This window comes from Lampris incognitus, chromosome 4 (assembly GCF_029633865.1).
Source record: "Lampris incognitus isolate fLamInc1 chromosome 4, fLamInc1.hap2, whole genome shotgun sequence".
NCBI lineage: Eukaryota > Metazoa > Chordata > Actinopteri > Lampriformes > Lampridae > Lampris > Lampris incognitus.
Window position 1 is genome coordinate 22,168,541 of NC_079214.1, and position 20,522 is coordinate 22,189,062.

At 43.2% G+C, this 20,522-nt stretch overlaps 1 protein-coding gene across 1 annotated transcript in view; it reads right to left on the bottom strand.

Moving 5' to 3' along the window:
- Positions 1-18,649, bottom strand: part of LOC130111803 (paired amphipathic helix protein Sin3a-like) — a 42,423-nt gene extending 23,774 nt beyond the window's left edge. Inside the window, exons 1-4 of the mRNA XM_056279091.1 lie at positions 18,528-18,649; positions 3,957-4,173; positions 2,716-2,898; positions 357-463 (exon numbers count right to left, since the gene is read on the bottom strand). Of these exons, the coding sequence (XP_056135066.1) occupies positions 357-463; positions 2,716-2,898; positions 3,957-4,151 (485 nt within the window). The 5' untranslated portion in view covers positions 4,152-4,173; positions 18,528-18,649. The remainder of the gene's footprint in view (positions 1-356; positions 464-2,715; positions 2,899-3,956; positions 4,174-18,527) is intronic.
- Positions 18,650-20,522: the final 1,873 nt, after the last annotated feature.

The window sequence follows — 20,522 nt, forward strand, 5'->3', positions numbered from 1 at the left end:
CACATACCCACATCCGACTTCCCACCTGCAGACACTACCAATTGTGTCTGTAGGGACGCCCGATCAAGCTGGAGGTAACATTGGAATTTGAATCGGCGATCCCCATGTTGATAGGCAACAGAATAGACCGCTATGCTACCCAGATGCCCCAAATCAGTCCATGTTTAACAAGACAACACTAACATGCTATAAATTAAAGCAACCTGTGGTTGGTGTTGTGCTGTAATTATATACATGATAAAAAAAATTAGATCACACTCTTACCATACAATGTTAATGCTACAAATCATCAAAAAAAAAAAAAAGTACTAAAAGAGGTTTTCAGGAAGGAAAATGGTATCAAAATTTGAACTGACCTCTGGGACTTAAATTCTTTCATTATATCAAGGAAGTCATTATAAACTTGAGGCTGGTTCCCAAACTGCAGTTTCACTTGGTCCAGATAGGACAAGGCATCTTCAACCTACAATAAAAAAATCATTACTTGAGGGAAAAAAAGCTTTTGCAACTTGAAGTAAGAATTAGACACTGAATGACCATTGCATATGTCTTCAAAACTTAATTCATTAAAGAGAGACTGACATGCCCTTTCTGAACACATTTTTTAACATTGGGAGTTTGAATCATAACCCGAAAATAGGTGTGGTTTTATGAATTCAAAGCTATTGGCTACTGTCTTCCTCGGTGGGTGGATCCACGTCAAACGTCACCGTGCTACTGCTACCGCTCATGTCCGCCGACATGATAACTGACCGATAAACGTCGATTAATATCCCAATTCGGCGAGTACTTTGACTTCATAACTCAAAATCTGTTACAAATGACAATAACACACAGGTACGTGGATATAAAGTTTTTATTTTAGGGTTTTAAACATGAGCGGTAATGCGGTGACGTTTGACATGGATCCAGTTATCCACAGCTCTCATACATAGTATATATAGAGGGCTGTGTAACCCTATATTCAAATTGACTAGTGTCTAAGTATCCACCGGCACAATTTGTCATTGAACACCATCTACAGTCAATCACAGATCTCTCGAGTGGCCGCAAATGCGCTGTTTTGGCCACTGAATTTCTCCGTGGTTACATTCCAACTCGGAACATAGCTTGTCAATAGGAATTTTCAGATTTTGATGCCAGCATCACTTTAATGAATTCAGAAAATGACTTGGGGCAGCAAATCAAATTAAATTAAACTTTTTTTCTAACATGCAACAATCAACAGGTTCCAGTTGTACGAGCATTTGCTTCACTACCAGCATTAATTTTGCCTTAGCCTGCATCTTTCTGCAGGTATGCAGCTTGGTTCAGGGCATAATCATCAGAAAGTTCTGAATATGCGTGGTAATAATTGAGTGGTTTCATCCATCACTTCTTTAGTTACCCATTACCCTTCTTACCCCTTACTCTGTTAAGGGATATACCCTTCCTGCTCGGATAAGATCTCTTAACAAAATATGTACACCCAGTATCCCATACTCTGCCTTACAACTAATGGAATGAAAAAAAAATACTACAAAAGGTAAAGGGAGAGAGCTGGCTGATATGATGGAGAGAAGGAGGTAGGTATACTAGTATGTGTGCAAGAGACCAGGTGGAAGGGGAATAAGGCCTTACATGGATTACTGAGCATGCATAAAGACATTTTGACTCATTTCGACGAGGACTGCCTTAAACTTGTACGCGAGTTCGAGTGAATGGCATGTAAGATGGCAGCTGTCGCCATCTTACATTGCTGTGATTGCAGCCATTCCCAAATTGTATGTGAATAGTACACATTTGCCATTCAAACTCTACTTAATGCTCACAGCAATTTGCATATGGAACTGATGGTTGTTTTTGGTCATTATGCCACTGTATTGTTTATAAGGGTGGGAATACCTGCAGTCAGCTGAGACTGAAGAGGTCACTTAGATGAGTGATGAAACATTTCTCTCCCAATAAACATTGTGTCCAGATGAACTGATTCAAATTTCTGTGATTTTCTTACCTGGATTATTGAGCACGCATCTCCTGTCTAGCTTACTGTAACTCCCTCTACTCTGGCCTCAACCAAGCTATTTTAAATCGTCTACAGTTAGTTCAGAATGCAGTTGCTAGACTACTAACTAGAACTAGACCTAGGTCCCATATCACCCCTATTCTTGCATCCCTCCATTGGCTTCCTGTAAAATTCAGAATAATCTATAAAATCTTATTTATTGCATTTAAAACACTGCATGATCTTGCCCCCAGTTACATTTCTGATCTTCTCATTCCACTTCCCGACCACTCCGATCCTCAAACCTTGGTCTTTTATCCATCCCTCAATCCAACTGCAAAACAAAAGGTGACCGCGCCTTTGCAGTTTTAGCCTCAAGCCTCTGGAATAATCTTCTTCCATCCATTAGATTCACTGAATCTTTGGACTGTTTTATGCGGCTTCTAAAAACCCATCTTGTCAGGCAAGCCTTTTTATAGTTTCCCATCCTTGCCTTCTGTTTTGTTTTGTTTTTAGCTTGGTCATTACTCCCTATGCCATATCTTATATTCATTCAATTTATTTTATGTATTTATTCGTATTTTGTGTATTGAGTGTAAAGCACTTTGCAACTATGTTTTTAAAAGTACTATATAATTAAAGTTTTGCTTGCTTGCATAAAGACTACAAAAAGTGAGGAGAGCTAATTCTAATACTTTGAATGACATCAAGGAAGGTTTGTATAAAAGCACCTTCAGCCGCTGAAACTGCTGCTGCCCCTGGGTAGGGGTCATAGGAGTGGGCGGATGAATGTGGCCTTGGACCACTGCAGGCCCTTGGGATTGAACTGCTGGGCTGTGAGAATGGGGACCAACATGCGCAGCAGAACTATTGTTGTGTCCATGTCCACTGGAGCCCTGAGGCATTGTAGGCACCTATAAAGGGAAATGACACTGGCATTTAAGATCTGAAAACATTAAAGCAACAATTAACAGACTGAGACAAAAGTTCAATTTAATGCAGTTACACAACAAATGCACTGCTCTGTTTGAAAACTTATTTATAAACTTATTTGTCATGGAATGAGATCCAGTCCATCATAAAACCTATATCAGGCCAAAAATGTTGGATGATTTCATCTGACCACAATTAAGTTATTTTATTTTTGTATTTATTCATTTACTTATTTGAAGGGGGAGTTCATTGTTTATCATAATTTGCTTACAGAACACAGTAGTTCATCATCGTTATCTGGAAGGCAACATAATATACTCAAGCAACATTTCACACATGATACATTGTTATTTTTATGAACAAACACACCACCCCTGCACCTAGGTCAACATCCTGTGATCGTTCGACATGAATCTGAATGATGTCATGCAAGGGTATTACATGGAATAAAGTCAGAAGACAGAGAAAAGGGATCACGGTATTTTGACCAGGTTTGTTAAAACCAATGATACTCCAATAAACTTCTTTTTCTTTCGGCTTACTCCCTGTTTTTAAGGGGTCGCCACGGTGGATTTTATTGTTTCCATCAGTACCCTGTGAGGGCATAGCACCAATAGCGGCCGTTGTTAACCCGGGACTCGGCTGATCCGTTATGGAGCCTTGATCCGGTATGGTCTTGTCAGCCTGCATACTGATTTGGCCAAATTTTACGCTGGATGCCCTTCCTGACACAACCACTAAACCCATGGACAGGACACAGGTAAAGCGCCGGATGCCACCCCAGTATTCATGGACTTGCACCCATGCCTGTCGCCAATAATACTCCAATAATGATTTGATTAAAACTGATGGAGATAATTACAGTGAGGAAGTTACTACATTCATTATGATGCTTCAAGATGACAATTTTTTTTTTCATGGTTATGGACTCTTCCCTCCACAGCCATGACATAAATTGTCATGTTACTTGGAAAGAACATTTCCTATTAAGCTGTTTTGCAAGGCAACTACAAAAAAAAAAAGAAAAAAATTCCCGTACCTGGTAGCCCTGTGGGATGGAATACTGAATGCCAGTGGAGGGCTGCATATTGTCTGCAACTGCCTCTACCGCAGCAGGAGCTGGAGCTAGGACACGGTGCTGGAAGTTCTCTGCAGTACCTGAAACTGGAAGGCGGCGCGATTGCTGTTGCTGGGATGCAAATATTGGTTCCTGGTCCTCCACGCGCCTCTTCATTGTATACTCATACTCAAAGAAGCTAGAGAGGAAAAGCAGAGGGATCCAGAGTTTTATATAAAATAATAAAAACTAAATCTACACAAAGAGCAAAACTAATAAACAATTTCACAAAACAATATCAGTGATCATGATATACAGCCCTAGTCAATAAGTCAATAACAGGGACATAATCATCATTATCAGATCAGCATCTTTGGTTTTATTCAACTTTCTCTGAATCTGGGCCTGCCCCTTTCTCAAAAAGGACCAACAAAATTAAACAATTATACTGTCTATACTACAATCATTACTATTTATTGTCATGGTTATGTTTTTATTTCCTGGTTTACTTTGAAGGCTCACGGTTTTGCCATTTCTGTTTCTGCCCCTGCTTTGCTCCCCTGTTCCCCATTCCCTGATTGGCGTACCATTTCTGCTCCTGCCCTGATCACCTGTTCCCCATTTCCCTGACTGGCTCCCCAGCAGTTACATTCATCCGGCTTGCCCCGACTCTTTGTCAGATAATTATGTTTAACTTTTGGGAGCCGGATGCATCACGTCTCATCTCGAGCCCTCCTTGCTGCCTGTATCTACGTTTCTGTTGTTGCAAGTTTGCTTGCCTTATTAAAGCATTGTTGTGACCAGCCTGTCTCCACTGTCTGCATTTGGGTCCTCAATTCCTGCTTCTGGCGTGTCAGTTATCACTTATCAAGCCATGTTTACTATGGTTTGACAGTTTTACATTTGATTTTAACAACATATCTAAACATTAGAGATTGAGTTTATGGTACATCTGTCCAAATCATTTTATGAGATGAGACTGCATGCTACTGTTTCCATTTTCTGATTTTTGTTAGAAGATATTTTGTCAAGATAGGGCTTACATTCACACTCTCACATTTACACATTACTACCTTTTAACAGTTTCTGTAAGTAAATTGCTATTTTGCTGCTGTAACAATATCATCATACTCAAAATATGCTCGAGTTGTCTGTGTCAGCAATGTAGCAACAAGAACGGGGATACCCGTCACTGAAGTGTAGGAGACTACCCTTAAGTGGTACACTTTGCGGGTATCACTTAACAAAATATTTCATTGTTGGTAAGTAAATCCAGCACAAGTTACATTTTCAATTAACTGACATTTAAAACATTTCATTGGACTAAACCAGAGCAACTAACAAGTGAGCAAGTATATGAGAATAAAAGGTAGGTATATGTAGGCACTGCTGTCAATTAAAAAAAAAAATTAAAAAAAACAGGCGTCCAGGTAGCATGGCGGTCTATTCTGTTGCCTACCAACACAGGGATCACTGTTCGAATCCTTGTGTTACCGCCGGCTTGGTCGGGCGTCCCTACAGACACAATTGGCCGCGTCTGCGGGTGGGAAGCCAGAAGTGGGTATGTGTTCTGGTCGCTGCACTAGCGCCTCGTCTGGTCGGTCGGGGCACCTGTTCGGGGGGAGGGGCAACTGGAGGGAATAGTGTGATCCTCTCATATGCTGTGCCCCCCTGGCCCCCCTCACTGTCAGATGAAAAGAAGCGGCTGGCGACTCCACATGTATTGGAGGAGGCATGTGGTAGTCCACAGCCTTCACTGGATTGGCAGAGGGGATGGAGGAGTGACCGGGACGGCTCGGAAGACTGGGGCAATTGGCCAAGTCGAATTGGGGAGGGGGCAAAAAAACCCAAAAACCACAAAACCTTGACAAGCAATATACATAAACACATACTTCAGAAAGTATTCAACCATCTTAAATCTTTATTTTGTTCCTGTTACACCTCCAAATTTTAATGCATTAAAATATTTTTCTCCCTTCAATGACAAAATAAATTGAACATGTTCATGAATCAAAATATACTTTTTATTCAAGATCATTTGCTTTACTTTAACCACAGTTTGTCAACACGTTGTATATAGGCCTTTGGCATCAATTACAGCTGTATATCTTTGTGAGTTTTGCAGTTACATTTTGGAGTTTTTGCTCATCCAACCATGCAAATTTGTTCCACCTCTGCCAAATTAGATATGAGTGTGTTGGTGAACACTAGAATGGAATTTTCAGGTCATACTACAGGGATTTATATGTGGGCTATTCCAGAATATTAACTTTTTTAAAACCATTCCTTGGTAACTTTGACATTTGCTATGGGTTATTATTCTGTTGGAAGATTAACCATAACCATAACAGCATACACTATATGGCCAGAAGTATGTGGACATCCCTTTTAAGGAGTGGATTTCCCTATTTCAGCCACATCCTTTGCTGGTTGAAGCATAAAATCAAGCATATAGCCATGCAGTCTTGATAGACAAACACTGGCAGTAGTATGGTGACTTTCAACGTGGCACTGTCATAGGATGGCACCTTTCCAAATAGTCAGTTCATCAAATTTCTGCCCTGCTAAAGCTGCTCTGGTCAACTGCAAGTGCTGTTATTGTGAAGTGGAAATGTCTAGGGGCAGCAACAGCTCAGCCGTGAAGTGGTAAGCCCAACAAACTCATAGAAAGAAACAGCCGAGTGCTGAAGTGTGTCACACATAAAAATTGTTAGTCCTCGGTTGCAACACTCACTACAGCATTCCAAACTGACTCTGGAAGCAATGTCAGCACAAGAACTGTTTGTCAGGATCTTCATGAAAGGGGTTTCCATGGCCGAGCAGCTGCACACAAACCAACACAGAAGATCAACATGTGCAACGGCAACAATCATCTGGAGTGGTGTAAAGTAGGCCTGAGCGATAAAACAATAGCGATATGTACTGGCGATAGACACTTCAACAGCAATAAGAAAGTTGTTCGATAGAATGTTTGACAGTTTCGCACTATGCAAACCACCATAAAAGCACACAATGGACACACGGGATCTGTCCATGGCTCATAAACAGTCTATCATCATTATCATCTTTCTTTGGCTGCTCCCGTTAGCGGTTGCCACAGTGGATCATCCATTTCCATTTCTTCCTGTCCTCTGCATCTTCCTCTGTCACACCAACTACCTGCATGTCCTCCCTCATCACATCCATAAACCTCCTCTTTGGCCTTCCTCTTTTCCTCTTGCCTGCCAGCTCCATCTTCAGCATCCTTCTCCCCATATACCCAGCATCTCTCCTTTGCACACGTCCAAACCATCTCAAACTCGCGTCTCTTGCTTTGTCTCCAATCGTCCAACCTGAGCGGTCCCTCTAATATATTCATTCCTAATCATGTCCATCTTCGTCACTCCCAATGAAAATCTTAGCATCTTCAACTCTGCCACCTCCAGCTCAGCCTCCTCTCTTTCCGTCAGTGCCACTGTCTCCAAATCATACAACATACACTATATGTACCAAAGTATTGGGACACACCTCTTAATCATTGAATTCGGTTGTTTCATTCACACCCATTGCCACAAATGTATAAAATCAAGGAGCTAGCCATGCAGTCTGCATTTACAAACATTGTGAAAGAATGGGTCGTTCTGAAGAGCTCAGTGAATTCAAGTGTGGTACTGTCATAGGATGCCACCTTTGCAATAAGTCAGTCAACTGTAAGTGGTATTATTGAAAAGTGGAAGCGTTTAGGAACTACAGCAACTCAGCCATCAAGTGGCAGACCACGTGAAGTCACACAGCGGGGTCAACGAGTGCTGAGGCGCATAGTGCGTAAAAGTCATCAACACTCTGTTGACTCAATAACTGCAGAGTTCCAAACTTCCTCTGGCATTATCATCAGCACAAAAACTGTGCATCGGGAGCTTCATAGAATGAGTTCACATGGCCGAGCAGCTGCATGCAAGCCTTACATCACCAAGCAAAATGCCAAGCATCGGATGGAGTGGTGTAAAGCACGCTGCCACTGGACTCTGGAGCAGTGGAAACGTGTTCTGTGGCGCGACAAATCAGTTTCTCTGTCTGGCAGTCTGATGGAGGAGTCTGGGTTTGGCGGATGCCAGGAGAACGTTACCTGCCTGACTGCATTGTGCCAACTGTAAAGTTTGGTGGAGGAGGGATAATGGTATGAGGTTGTTTTTCAGGGGCTGGGCTAGGCCCCTTAGTTCCAGTGAAGGGAAATCTTAATGCTTCAGCATACCAACACATTTTGGGCAATTCTATGCTTCCAACTTTGTGGGAACAGTTTGGGGAGGGCCCTCTTCTGTTCCAGCATGACTGTGCCCCAGTTCACAAAGCAAGGTCCATTAAGACATGGTTGGGTGAGTTTGGTGGGGAAGAACTTGACTAGCCTGCACAGAGCGCCGACTTCAACCCTATCGAACACCTTTGGTATGAACTAGAATGGAGACTGCGAGCCAGGTCTTTTCATCCAACATCAGTGCCTGACTTCACAAATGCTCTTCTGGATGAATGGGCAAAAATTCTACACAGACACACTCCAAAATCTTGTGAAAAGCCTTCACAGAAGAGTGGAAACTGTTATAGCTGCAAAGGGGGGACCGACTCCATATTAATGCCTATGGATTTAGAATAGGATGTCATAAAAGCTCCTGTAGGTGTAATGGCCAGGTGTCCCAATACTTTTGTACATATAGTGTAGCTGGTCTCACTACCATCTTTTAAACCTTCCCTTTCACTCTTGCTGCCTATCATATCCCTTGATAATGGGAGCATGCTACGAGTGACACGCAAACAGCCATTCATTTAAAAGGTGTGTTGTGGTGTCCGGGTAGCATAGCAGTCTATTTCGTTGACTACTAACATGGGAATCGCCAGTTCGAATCCCCGTGTTACCTTCGGCTTGGTCGGGCGTCCCTACAGACACATTTGGCCGTGTCTGCAGGCGGGAAGCCAGATGTGGGTATGTGTCCTGGTCGCTGCAATAGCGCCTCCTCTGGTCAGTCAGGGCACCTGCTCTGGGGGGAGGGGGAACTGGGGGGACAACCTGATCCTCCCATGCACTACATTCCCCTGGCGAAACTCCTCACTGTCAGGTGAAAAGCAGCGGCTGGCGAATCCAGGGGGAAGCATGTGGTAGTCTGCAGCCCTCCCAAGCTTGGCAGAGGGGGTGGAGCAGTGACCGGGATGACTCTAAAATAGGTTAATTGGCCAAGTACAATTGGGGAGATAAAAGGGGGGGGTGTTTTTCAGCTGCACCATCGACATGTGACACAACAGAAACAGCGTGGAGTGAGAAAATTAGTGCAGATGGTGAGGGAATTGTTGATAAAAAAGGACAGGTCAGCTTGCCAGTATGACAGTTTGTTTTTGTTTTTTTTATTCTGACCGATATCAGAACGCTGTGGTGGTTAAATTCAAAGTAAGGCGGTTAAATTCAAAATAAAGTGGGTAAATTCAACCTTTTTTTGTCCTGGTCAATAACTGTCGATATTGACCGAAATGAAACATTTTCCAACCTAGTGTTAAGTGGACTCTGAAGCAGCGGAAACGCGTTTTCTGGAGTGATAACTCATGCTTCACTATTTGGCAGTGATGGACAAATCTGGGTTTGGCAGATGCCAGGAGAACGCTACTAGTCTGAATGCATAGTGCCAACTGTAAAGTTTGGTGGAGGAAGAAAAATGGTCTGCGGCTGCTTTCATGGTTTGGGCTAGGCCACTTAGTTCCAGGGAAGGGAAATCTTAATGCTAAAACACAAAATGACCTTCAAGAGAATCGTGTACTTTTGACTTTGTGGCAACAGTTTGGAGAAGGTCCTTTCCCGTTTCAGCACGACAATGCCCCAATGCACAAAGCGACGTCCATAAAGACATGGCTTGCAGAGTCTGATGTGGTAGAACTTGACAGGCCTGCACAGAGTCCTGACCTCACTCCCATCTAACACCTTTGCGATGAACTGGAACGCCCAACTGCGAGCCAGACCTTCTCCCCTGCATCGGTGCCTGACCTCACTAATGTTCTTGTGGCTGAATGGGAGCGAATCCCCTGGTCAGCTGCCATTTTGGCATAGTCAAGACCTATGTGGACAGCCCCCACAATGGCCCGGGAGAGGCAGTCGGCAGTGAGGCTGGTTTGCCAGCAACATGCTGTACATCCATGGTGAACTCCGAGATGTAGGAGAGCTGTCATTGCTGGCGGGCAGATCACAGCTCAGCCACCTTGGCCATGGCAAACATCAGTGGTTTGTGGTCCACAAATGCCGTGAACTGGCAGGCCTACAGCAGAGAACGGAAGTGTCAAATGGCAAGGTAGAGAATGAGGAGCTCCCAATCAAAGTTGCTATACTTCCGTTTGTTGGGGCATAACTGTCTGCTGGAAAAAAGCGAGCAGCTGCCAAATGCCGTTCACCCACTGCCCGTGCACTGCCCCAACTGCGCAGTCTGAAGCATCTGTGGTAATGGTGATCGGAGCCTTGGGTGATGAGTGCGCCAGCATTGTTGCATCAGTCAGAGCAGTCTTAGCGTCCACAAATGCCTTGTCCATGGTGTGTTTGATGGCCTTGCCTTTCAGGGCCTCATAGAGTGATCGCATGAGTTGAGCAGCTCGGGGGATAAAGCAGTGGTAAAGGTTCACCATGCCAAGGAACTCCTGTAGGGACTTGACTGTGAGTGGTCACAGTAGCTTCACGATGGCGTCCACCTTTGACGGGAGGGGTACTGCCCCATCTTTAGCGACTCGGTGGTTCTGCAGTGCCGTGATCTCTTTCTATGTGACAACTGCGGAATATCTCAAGACAAACCTTCCACTAGGTGATGAGCTGTTGTCACACCCTCAATTCATTGACTTTGATCACCGGGCCTTACATGGTTTTGAGTGTGCGCAGTTCATCGCACACAAATTCAAGATGCATCTACAGTGGGATGACAGCGCCATTGACAAGCTGTGGGAGGAATTTATGGACTATCAAAGTTTGCGAAAAGAGGAAATTCCACAGCATGTTTGGAACAAAGCAGAGATCAAGCTGGAGACTAAAGATGGTAGTAACCGCAGTGTATCATCAGATGGATGTGGTATGGGCTTTTCTATCGCAAGGTGCCAGGATCCGCTATTAATCGATTTGGTCGTCTATCGCAACTAGCACGCTTGTTGCTTGCGAATCCTCACAGCAATGGGGACGAGGAGAGACTTTTCAGTCTCGTCCGTAAAAACAAATCTGACTTCAGAGCTAGCTTTGACATGGACAGAACACTCAGCTCGGTGATTGCGGTCAAGGTCAACAACAAGGACCGCTGTTTTAAATTCGCACCCGATCGAGAACTTCTAGAAAAGGCTGAAAAGGTGACCTGGGAACATAATAACGCAAAAAGCACGACCACAGCGACAGCATCAATTTCAGCGTCCATGCAGCCTTCCTTATCATAGGTCATGTAAGTAACTCAGCTTTATTACTCTGCTGCTATAGCTTATCTACTTGGCCATTGTTTGTTCTGCGCGTTATGGGTGTACTGTGTGCGTGCCGTCTATGATGCAGTTTTCTCTGAATGTACGGACTGTTTTTACTGTCTAAATGTTTGTGTAGTATATGTTACTTAAAAAAATAAAATGTATAATAATAATTGCATTCTTCGATTTTTGTTAATAAAACAAACAATAAATAAATATTCTTTGGTCTGTCCGTCCATGCTATGTAGTCATGTTCACGAAGAGCTGTATATGGAAACGTCCGGCAAACAAACGTCGGGGTCACCAATGTAGAAATTGCAGGAAAGTAGAGACGGACAATTTCTCTCACCGACCACACGAACGCGTGACATTTATTTCTTCATACAAAACCAACAGCCCCGGCAACATGGCGCTGCCCCGACCAATCATCGTCGTAGCTCACCCTGTCAACCGGGAAACACTTTCTTAATGTGACCGGAAGTGATTACGGTGAATTACGTCCATAGACTCCGCCAGCGTCCGCTACACTATCTGTTTGGGCACGGGACAGCCCTCTCACGCACAGCAGTGACGTCACGCTTCAGTTTACGTTCGCCTTTAAAGGGGAAAATAAAATGCTGAAAACCTCAGCTGTGCTGCTGTTATTATAAATGCGCTACCTTGTCTTATTTATTACAGTTCGTTCATTTATTTTTTTGTTCTTTACTGTGTCGGTAATTGGTAAAAATAACCGTACTTCTGAGTGATGTATTTGTCAGAAACACATGTCGTAGTATTACACCATTAAGCCCACTGTTACAGCTATCTCATTAAAAGTATTGTTACAGCAGAAATAAGCGTGCTTTTGTATCTGTTTGACTATTGTTGGGTCCAGACAGGCTATGCAAACAATACTAACCACGGTTAAATGTAAAACTAATGCAAATACCCAAAACGTTAGTCGACGCTTTGCCAATCTGCATGGGATTCGGGTGGCGACTACAAAGTACAGCACATTCTTGAATCACAGAACAAACAGAGATGAGAATAGCGGCTCACAGCATCGCAAACATATTGCGAAGCCCTCTTCCCACTTGCAACGGCTTACCAACAGGAAATGAATGTTTGTTTCAGAGCAAATAATTTAGTGAAATATGGGAATATTTTAGTACAACCATCAGTTTAATTATTTTTCAGTATGGGCATTCTAGCTAGCACATTTGTTTAACGATACACAATGAAACAATGATTTTGATCATAAGCATCGAGTTTGCGCTATGTCGCTTTGTTGCACTCTCGACGCTACAATGTAAACACGAGGCACATGTTGCACTCTTTAATTGCTACAATGTAAACACAAGGCGCAAACTCTTCAAACCGGCATTGGGACACATTTAGAAACCACCCCCGACATATTTAGTACGTTTATATTTGTAATATCTATGGCTACTAGTCCCTAGCATACGAAAAAGGCTTCTGCTTCACCTCCAGGTTTCTTACACTGTCTATGTCGCAGACTGTGAAAGTATGATGATGTTATGGTGATACTACACAAGGTTAAGTCACTCATATAATGCGAATTGTTTGAGTCCGATTATTTCAGGTCACTTGCATCAATGGAAAAATCAGTAGAGACAGTAGCTTGGGGCCCCACATCAATAGAGACTTTGTAGCTTGGGGCCCTGCATCAGTGGAGACCGTAGCATGGGGCCCCCGCATCAATAGAGACTAGCTTGGGCCCTGCATAGCGACGTAGGGTTGGAACAAATGCCCCTTGTAGGGTATGACTGGGGATCCCTACTATATGCGAACACAATACCCCTGACCTTTTGGGGGCCCTTGTGTTCCGGGGCCCCGAGGCACTCGCTCGGCCCATAATCCAGCCTTGGTTATAGATTTAGGGTCATAGCTGACACAATGTGGAATTGGAGTTGGCCCCGCCCTCCTAGTGTGTAGGAAGGGTTAAATGCGGAGGACAGATTTCATGTCAACGTATGGGAATACTAAGAAATGACAATAAATTATAATTAAATATAAATCTTAAATCTCAAATTTGTCAGAGCCAGTGAGCTGTTTCTGTGCTTCTGTTTCACAGTGCTTTCTTGGGTGTTGTCTCGGATTCAGAGCCTATTATAATTAGCATTTATGTAGGTCTATAATTTATCCATGATAAGAAAAAATTGTCGCAAGCTTCCATGTCACTAAGAAGTGCACAGATAGGACCTCGTTTAACTAAATCCCTCGGGATTACAAACATGCATAAAACATACCAAACCTCTAGGAAAATGTTTTTTATTAACAAATGCCGAGAACAATACTGTTGAATAACAGAATTCTTAACAATATCTTTAATCAAACCGAAAGGCACATGTTGCACCGCTATGCCGTCCATCTCAGCCAACAATGGAGAAATGTCTGGCTGACTCCTTCGACATGTGACACAACAGAAACAGCGTGGCGTGAGAAAATTAGTGCAGATGCTGTTGATTACTACCGGCGCTCCAAAGCCCCCCCCCCCAAAAATGGTATTCAGAACAGCCCTAAGGCTGTTATAGCAGAAAAGGGGGGGGGGACTCCATATTATAGTCCGTGTTTTGGAATGAGATGTTCAACAAGCACATATGGGTGTGATGTTCAGGTGTCCACATACATTTGGCCATGTAGTGCATCTCTTGCTGACAACTGGCTTTCCTCAAGAATTTGCTTGTATTTGACTCTATTCATCTTGCAATAGATCGCAACATGCTTTGCAGTCCTTTCTGCTGAAAAGTAAACTCATAGCATGATGCTTCCACCACAATGCTTTATGATAGGGATGGTGTTACCTGGGTGTTGGGACTGTTTGGTTTGTGCCAAACGTAGCTCCTTGCTTTCGCATCGCAGATCAACTTTAGAACACAAAATCTTCTAGGCCCTCAAATTTGTCACACCTTCTAGCCAACTTCAGGCATGACTATGCTGGCCAACTTGGCCTTCCTCGGAAGGGTCTTCCCTCTAGCCACTCTCCCAAAGAGGCCAAAGCAGTGCAGAGATCGTTTATATCTGTGCAGTTTCTCCCATTTCAACCAATGAGCTCTGTGACTCTAACTGTTGTCGCCAGTCTGTCACTTCTTTGACAATCACCCTATTCCATCCAATTGCTCAATGGATGGCCTGATATTGGTAGTCTGGTTTGTGCCACAGTTCTTTAATTGTGTTATAACAAACTTTACAGTGCTCCTTGGAAAGGTTCAAAGCTTTGCCAATCTCTTTATAACCTTCTCCAACCTATCTGCCTCCTAAAAACTTACTGAGGTCCCACAGGCAGCTCCTTGGTCTTAACCATGTTGAAGTCAGCTGACAGCTCTAGCAGCAATAGAGCTGAGGAGACTGACCAGCAGCCCAATATATATATATATATATATATATATATATATATATATATATATAATGATATATAAAATCATTATAAATAGCCCTGTGATGGCCTGGCAGCCTGTCCAGGGTATCTCGCCATCTGCCGCCCAATGACTGCTGGGATGGACTCCAGCATCCCCGCAACCCTGAGAACAGGATAAGCGGTTTGGATAATGGATGGATGTTTCAGATGTGAGACCTCACAGGAAGTGATATTTATTGTGCAATCATAAAAATTAACACAAATGGAGTTGAAATCAAGATAGGCAGACCTTATTAACATATGGAGTCTGATCAGGATGACAGAACACACCTGGCCAAATGTATGTTGTTAATACGAAGGAGGTGAATACTTATCAACTAATTTCTGGGTTTTTATTTTTAATACAATAGTATAATTCGCAAGACTAATATTTCATTTAATTTTGACATACAAAATTAATGATATAAGAGCACAAAAAAACATTTAAACATTTTAATTTGACTTTGCAGAACAGCAAAAACAAGAAATACTCATTGGGGTGAACACTTTCTGAAGCCACTTCATAAATACAATGTGTGTAATGTATGTATATATCAACCTGAACCCACTTGAATTAATTAGGCTACAAAATGATAAAGCCAGCTTCTTAGACATATCACTGAGAAAAATACCAGAACAAAGGGCAAAGTGTATATCAACTGTTAGTCCTAAATTCTGGTTGCATTACACAGACTCGGTCCTCTTCGGGGCTTCATGTGTCACTTTCTGAACAAGCTAATCTATTAGGCATAGGGCCTATGAACATAATTTACTGGCACATCGCTGTTTTGTTCCAAGACAGCTAAACTGGGATTGACTCTTGTGTTAATTGTAATTGGTGTAGCCAGCGACAAAATTGGCACTTGTGTTAAATTGCTTCTGATTGCTGCAGGCTGCTGCAGGCTCTTGACTTCTGCCCGAGAACCGAAATCCTACCTCTCACCATATTCTATGATGTTGGTTAGGGCTCGTAAATAGATGTAGTTAGATAGATAGTTGACTTGATTAATCTCCAGAGGGGAATTAAAACCTCACAGCAGCCAACTACATTAAAATACAAATGACAACAGATAAGGCTAATAAAAAATCTAAGTTTCAGATGTTCACAAGCAGTTCAATGTCAGCAGGCCTGGAAAACGCCGATGAATTGTAAAGTCTGATAGCCCCCGGCAGTTATGACCTCCTGTGTTGTGCCTTAAAACACCGGGGTTGGATGAGTCTGTTGCTAAAGGTGATCTTTAGCTTGGCTAACATGTTGTGTAGCGAGGGTGGGAGGCATTGCCCAGGTAGACAGTAGTTCAGCCAGCATTCTGCCCAAGGTAATATGCACTATTTTACAACAACATATGCAGAAGCCCGTTTCATATCAGCTGTATGAATGAAGCCAATAAGCAATATTGTAGACAGTTTCAATCAATTACTGCTCATTTTGTCATTCATGCATGTAATGTAAATAACTGATGGTTCCGTCACTAGGTAAAACTTCCAAGTTACATGAATTACAAATCCCAAACAAATTTCAAACTAGCTGGTCGAAGACAAACATCATTCATGGTTTTGCTTTTTTTGTAAGTCATTTGTTTATACCATATAATCTGCCAATGTTAAGATTTATCAGAAGATTCAAAGCTAGATTACCAACAAATTCAAACGAGTAAAAAGTATTATAGCGAATTCGGGGGACAACGCAACCACAGGAACTGCCGCGGCCGGGAAGCGAACCCGTATCGCCCGCACCGCAGGAGGCATCGCTAACCGCTCGACCTGCGAGCCAGCGGCCAGCGTGTCTTCTTATCCATGCACGTTACAGTATTAAGAAGTTGGATGAATTCAAACATCATCCAAAACATTAAGTTTTAAGATTTTAAGTCACATAGTGTATTATCTATGCACAGGAAAGGGGGGGGGATAATTCTCAAAATTCACCTGCCACTTCCGACTCACATGCCGGGCCTATCAAAATTGGCTTGTTAACTTCCAAAACCAACATTTTCCACCATTTGGCTGAACTTGCACATCAAACAGGTGCTAAAGGCTCAATAAGGATGCAAAAATGAGAATAAGTTTATCTCGAGTCAATGAATTTGCCAAATTGTGTGAAAATTACAGCTTTTTTTAACAGCCTCGGTCCATTTACCATTTGCTGAAGACTCCAAACTTCTCAAAACGTTCATTTAGAAGCCACGTTCACGCTACATTTTTCAGACACGTCGTTAATGTCACATTAACATTTTCCAAACGACGTGGAATCTTACACTCGATTAATCTTATCGAGTATCGCAAAGAATACAATTTCTGCTGTTGCGACCGGATGATACGCGCGCACAAGTGGCTAGCTCTACCATCACATCAGGTACGCTAGCTTAGCGCTTTCACCTTTCACCGTTAAGTCTCGACATCTAATTCAAAGCTCTGCTTCCCGGTATGGCAACTCTCACCGGCGTCTCAGTTTGAGAGAATCAATAACGTGAGATATGAGGAAATTCAGCCAATACTCAAAAGCGCACACCGTTGTCTGGTCACCCCCTGACAACCTGTAACAGTAACCGGCCAGCGGCGACATTGTGTCTGTCTCTCCCTATCTGCCCACCAAACAGTGACAAAATGTGCGTTTGAACCGCAGAGCTCGTGGGATCCGAACATCTGGCAGGTAGGCTGCTACCTCAACCGCGTTAACAGCTACTTTGCTAATAAAGTAGACCGCAACTAACTAACGAATAACCCCACAAACGCTAACTTTAGCTTGCCACCCGCTAGCACTAAAACGTCTGCAAGGCAGAAGCTGTAGCCAGCTCCGTCCCCTCCCCCTCTCCGCCATCCGTTCTCGGTGAGGTTACTATTCGGCCGTCGGATCGCTGACGTTGGCTTTCGTCCGCGTACGAAGTTATGTGGCAGGTTAACTAAAACACACGCAAGCTAGCCAACACGCCCCGGGCGTCTCGTTTGCAGCTTAACTTACCTTTATCAGAGGCATGTCAAAAAGAGCTGGAGACACCGCTGCCGACCATCGGTTCAGGAGGAAAATCAGAAAGAAAATATAGAAATACTTATGTACAACTGGCCCGAGCGATTTGAGAGTCTAAACTCGGCTAAGAAGAGGCGGTCGCCGGATAACTCAACATTATCAGCCGAGCGGTTGTTACAGTAGCGCAAGGACTGTAGTGAAGTGTCGGACGCCAGCTACGCTAACCATTCTTAAGTTAGCTAACGTTAACATTGCGCTACACATCATTCTATCAACCTAGGTTATTACCTCGATAAAGAGATGGGACTTCGGCTTTCAAATGAAAACAGGCATTTAAGTTAATGCCGGCCTGGAAAATTTCAGTCATGCACCCGACTAAGTTAACCCCTCGAACAGCAAAATGCAAAATGTCAGAACACAATTTGATTAGCTTTAGCATCTCTGCCAAATGGTCGCCGCAGTTAGCGGGCTAGCCTCAGTTAGAAAGACTAGATTGACAAACTTATTGACGTTTCAAGCACGCAGAGGCACAACTCGCATTTCACGAGTTATTTCGCTGGCGAGACCAAAACGTGTTGAAAATAATGCGATTTGGGAAAGGTGATCGGCGTTTCCTCTCCGGTTGCCAGCTTGTGCGACAAGGTTATGTAGCTAACTAAAAGCTATATTAGCACAACAACCAACCCCCATCATCATTGGCTACCTCTGGCTGGGTAACGTTAATGTTGACGCTAGCTAATACTAGTTAACTTACCTCGCAAGACAGCGACCAGCAACAAATTGAAACGCCAAACTGTTGGAGCCCTGACCAGCGAGCAGTTACTCTTCCAATCACTTGACTCTACCGAAATATTAAGTTCGATAAAGTAATCTCGGCTGGAAATGTCAAAAAATGAATTGCCCGTGCTAGCTACGGAGCTAACAACAATCTATGAAGCTATGTTCCTTGAACATAGAGGCGTGGTTTTGATGGAGGCGGGCTAGTCTCCTCCCAGACCAAATTACGATTGGTCAACCATCTAGAATGAAAACAAATAGAACATGGGCGTTACATAGCACTGACTTATTTGCACCGCGCCACGTTTGATGCTACATGTTGCTTCTCTGCTATCGTCAAAAGACTTTTTTCTTTATGAAAAACAGGTACGAATGTTTAATTCTGATTTTTGAAATCATTCAAATGCGGATGTTGCTATCGCATGTATTTATAAGGATCCAAGTAAATCTAAATGCTTACTAGACTTATAAGTCCAAAGCACCGGGATTGTGAAAAAAACATAACAAGTAGCTAGTTCGCAAAAGACTAGGACAGAACTATTTACAGTACCAAATGTCATCAAAGGTCCGACCTGCTCCCATATAGAAGTATGCTTCAGAACACCCTGGTACAGTAGACCCTAATGGAGATGGAGGTAATCGTTGGGACATCGAAGTGGGTTGGTAAATGATGTACAAAGAAACTCATCTCCAACTTATCATGGCGTGTATGGACGATATAATAGCTATGACCACATCGAAACCTTTTACGAAAATGTATCTTGCTAAATTAAAAACTAAATCTAAAACAAAGCTTAACAAGGTGGCATGATTTGACTTTTACAGGCAAAGAGCACATCTATGGATTAAGAGAGGGCAATATTTAACCAGGTCAGCAAAAGTTTTCACGTTTACAATTCATGCTGACATCATGCTCATTATAGCCATTTGAGTTACCCTGATATATGGTTATGAAATGAAATTATCATGAAATGGCAAATACACTTCTCAGTGTGGAGAAGCAGCCATTGGTAGAAGAGGCCCCTAATAAAAGACCCCTTCCCTCTTTAAAAGTGTCATTAGCTTATATATACCTCGTGGGGAATGACACTGTGTATGGTCTTCCTCAGTGGACAAAACACAAACATATAGAGCAGGGGTGGGTAGTCTTATCCAGGAAGGGCCAGTGTGGGTGAAGGTTTTTCTTCCAACCAAGCAATTTACACACGTGTGTCTCCTAATCAATTTCTTCAGCAGAGACTTTACTGGTTGATTAGTGGGATCAGGTGTGTAACTGCTTGGTTGGAACAAAAACCTTCACACACACACACCAGCCCTTTTTGGATAAGCTTGCCCACCCCTGATATAAAGGACTGTTAAAATGTCAAAATGCTGAAAGTCATGTTCAAACATTGAAACAATTTCCCCCATAATGTGGGCCAGATACATGTTGAACAGTCCCGGTTAAAAACAACTTCAATGCTTCCTGAGATTTATGCAAAAGCAGTACAGTGAAAATGGCAGCTTTGAAAGAATGCGGCAGCGTTCAGTTGAATTTGAAAAGACCGCTGGAGAAGAAGTGGGCGGCTTCTGCAAATATCCTGTTACGGGGCCCCTCCCTCTGAGCTTATGGGGGAAGAACCTTCAGCCAAGCGCTACGCTGGTGCAAGGAGTCCAACAGTGTCTTGGTGGGATCACGATATAGGAAGAGATCTTAGAGTTTACCTCCATCTATCTCAACGGGTGAATTTAAATGTGCACAACTAAGGCTGGTAAAAAAAAACAATCATAAAAGCTAAGTGGCTACTCTTGCAACTGCCTGGGAAAGAAGCAGTTTAGTCAGTGTCATGGGTGTGTTATCTGGGTCATCGGGGCTTGCCTGTTCCCCATCCCCTGATTGGTGTTTTGGTTCACCTGTGCCCCATTTACACGAGTAACCTTGATTGCCCCTCATTGCCCATGCGTTACTCACCTGATCCCCAGCCCCTTATTT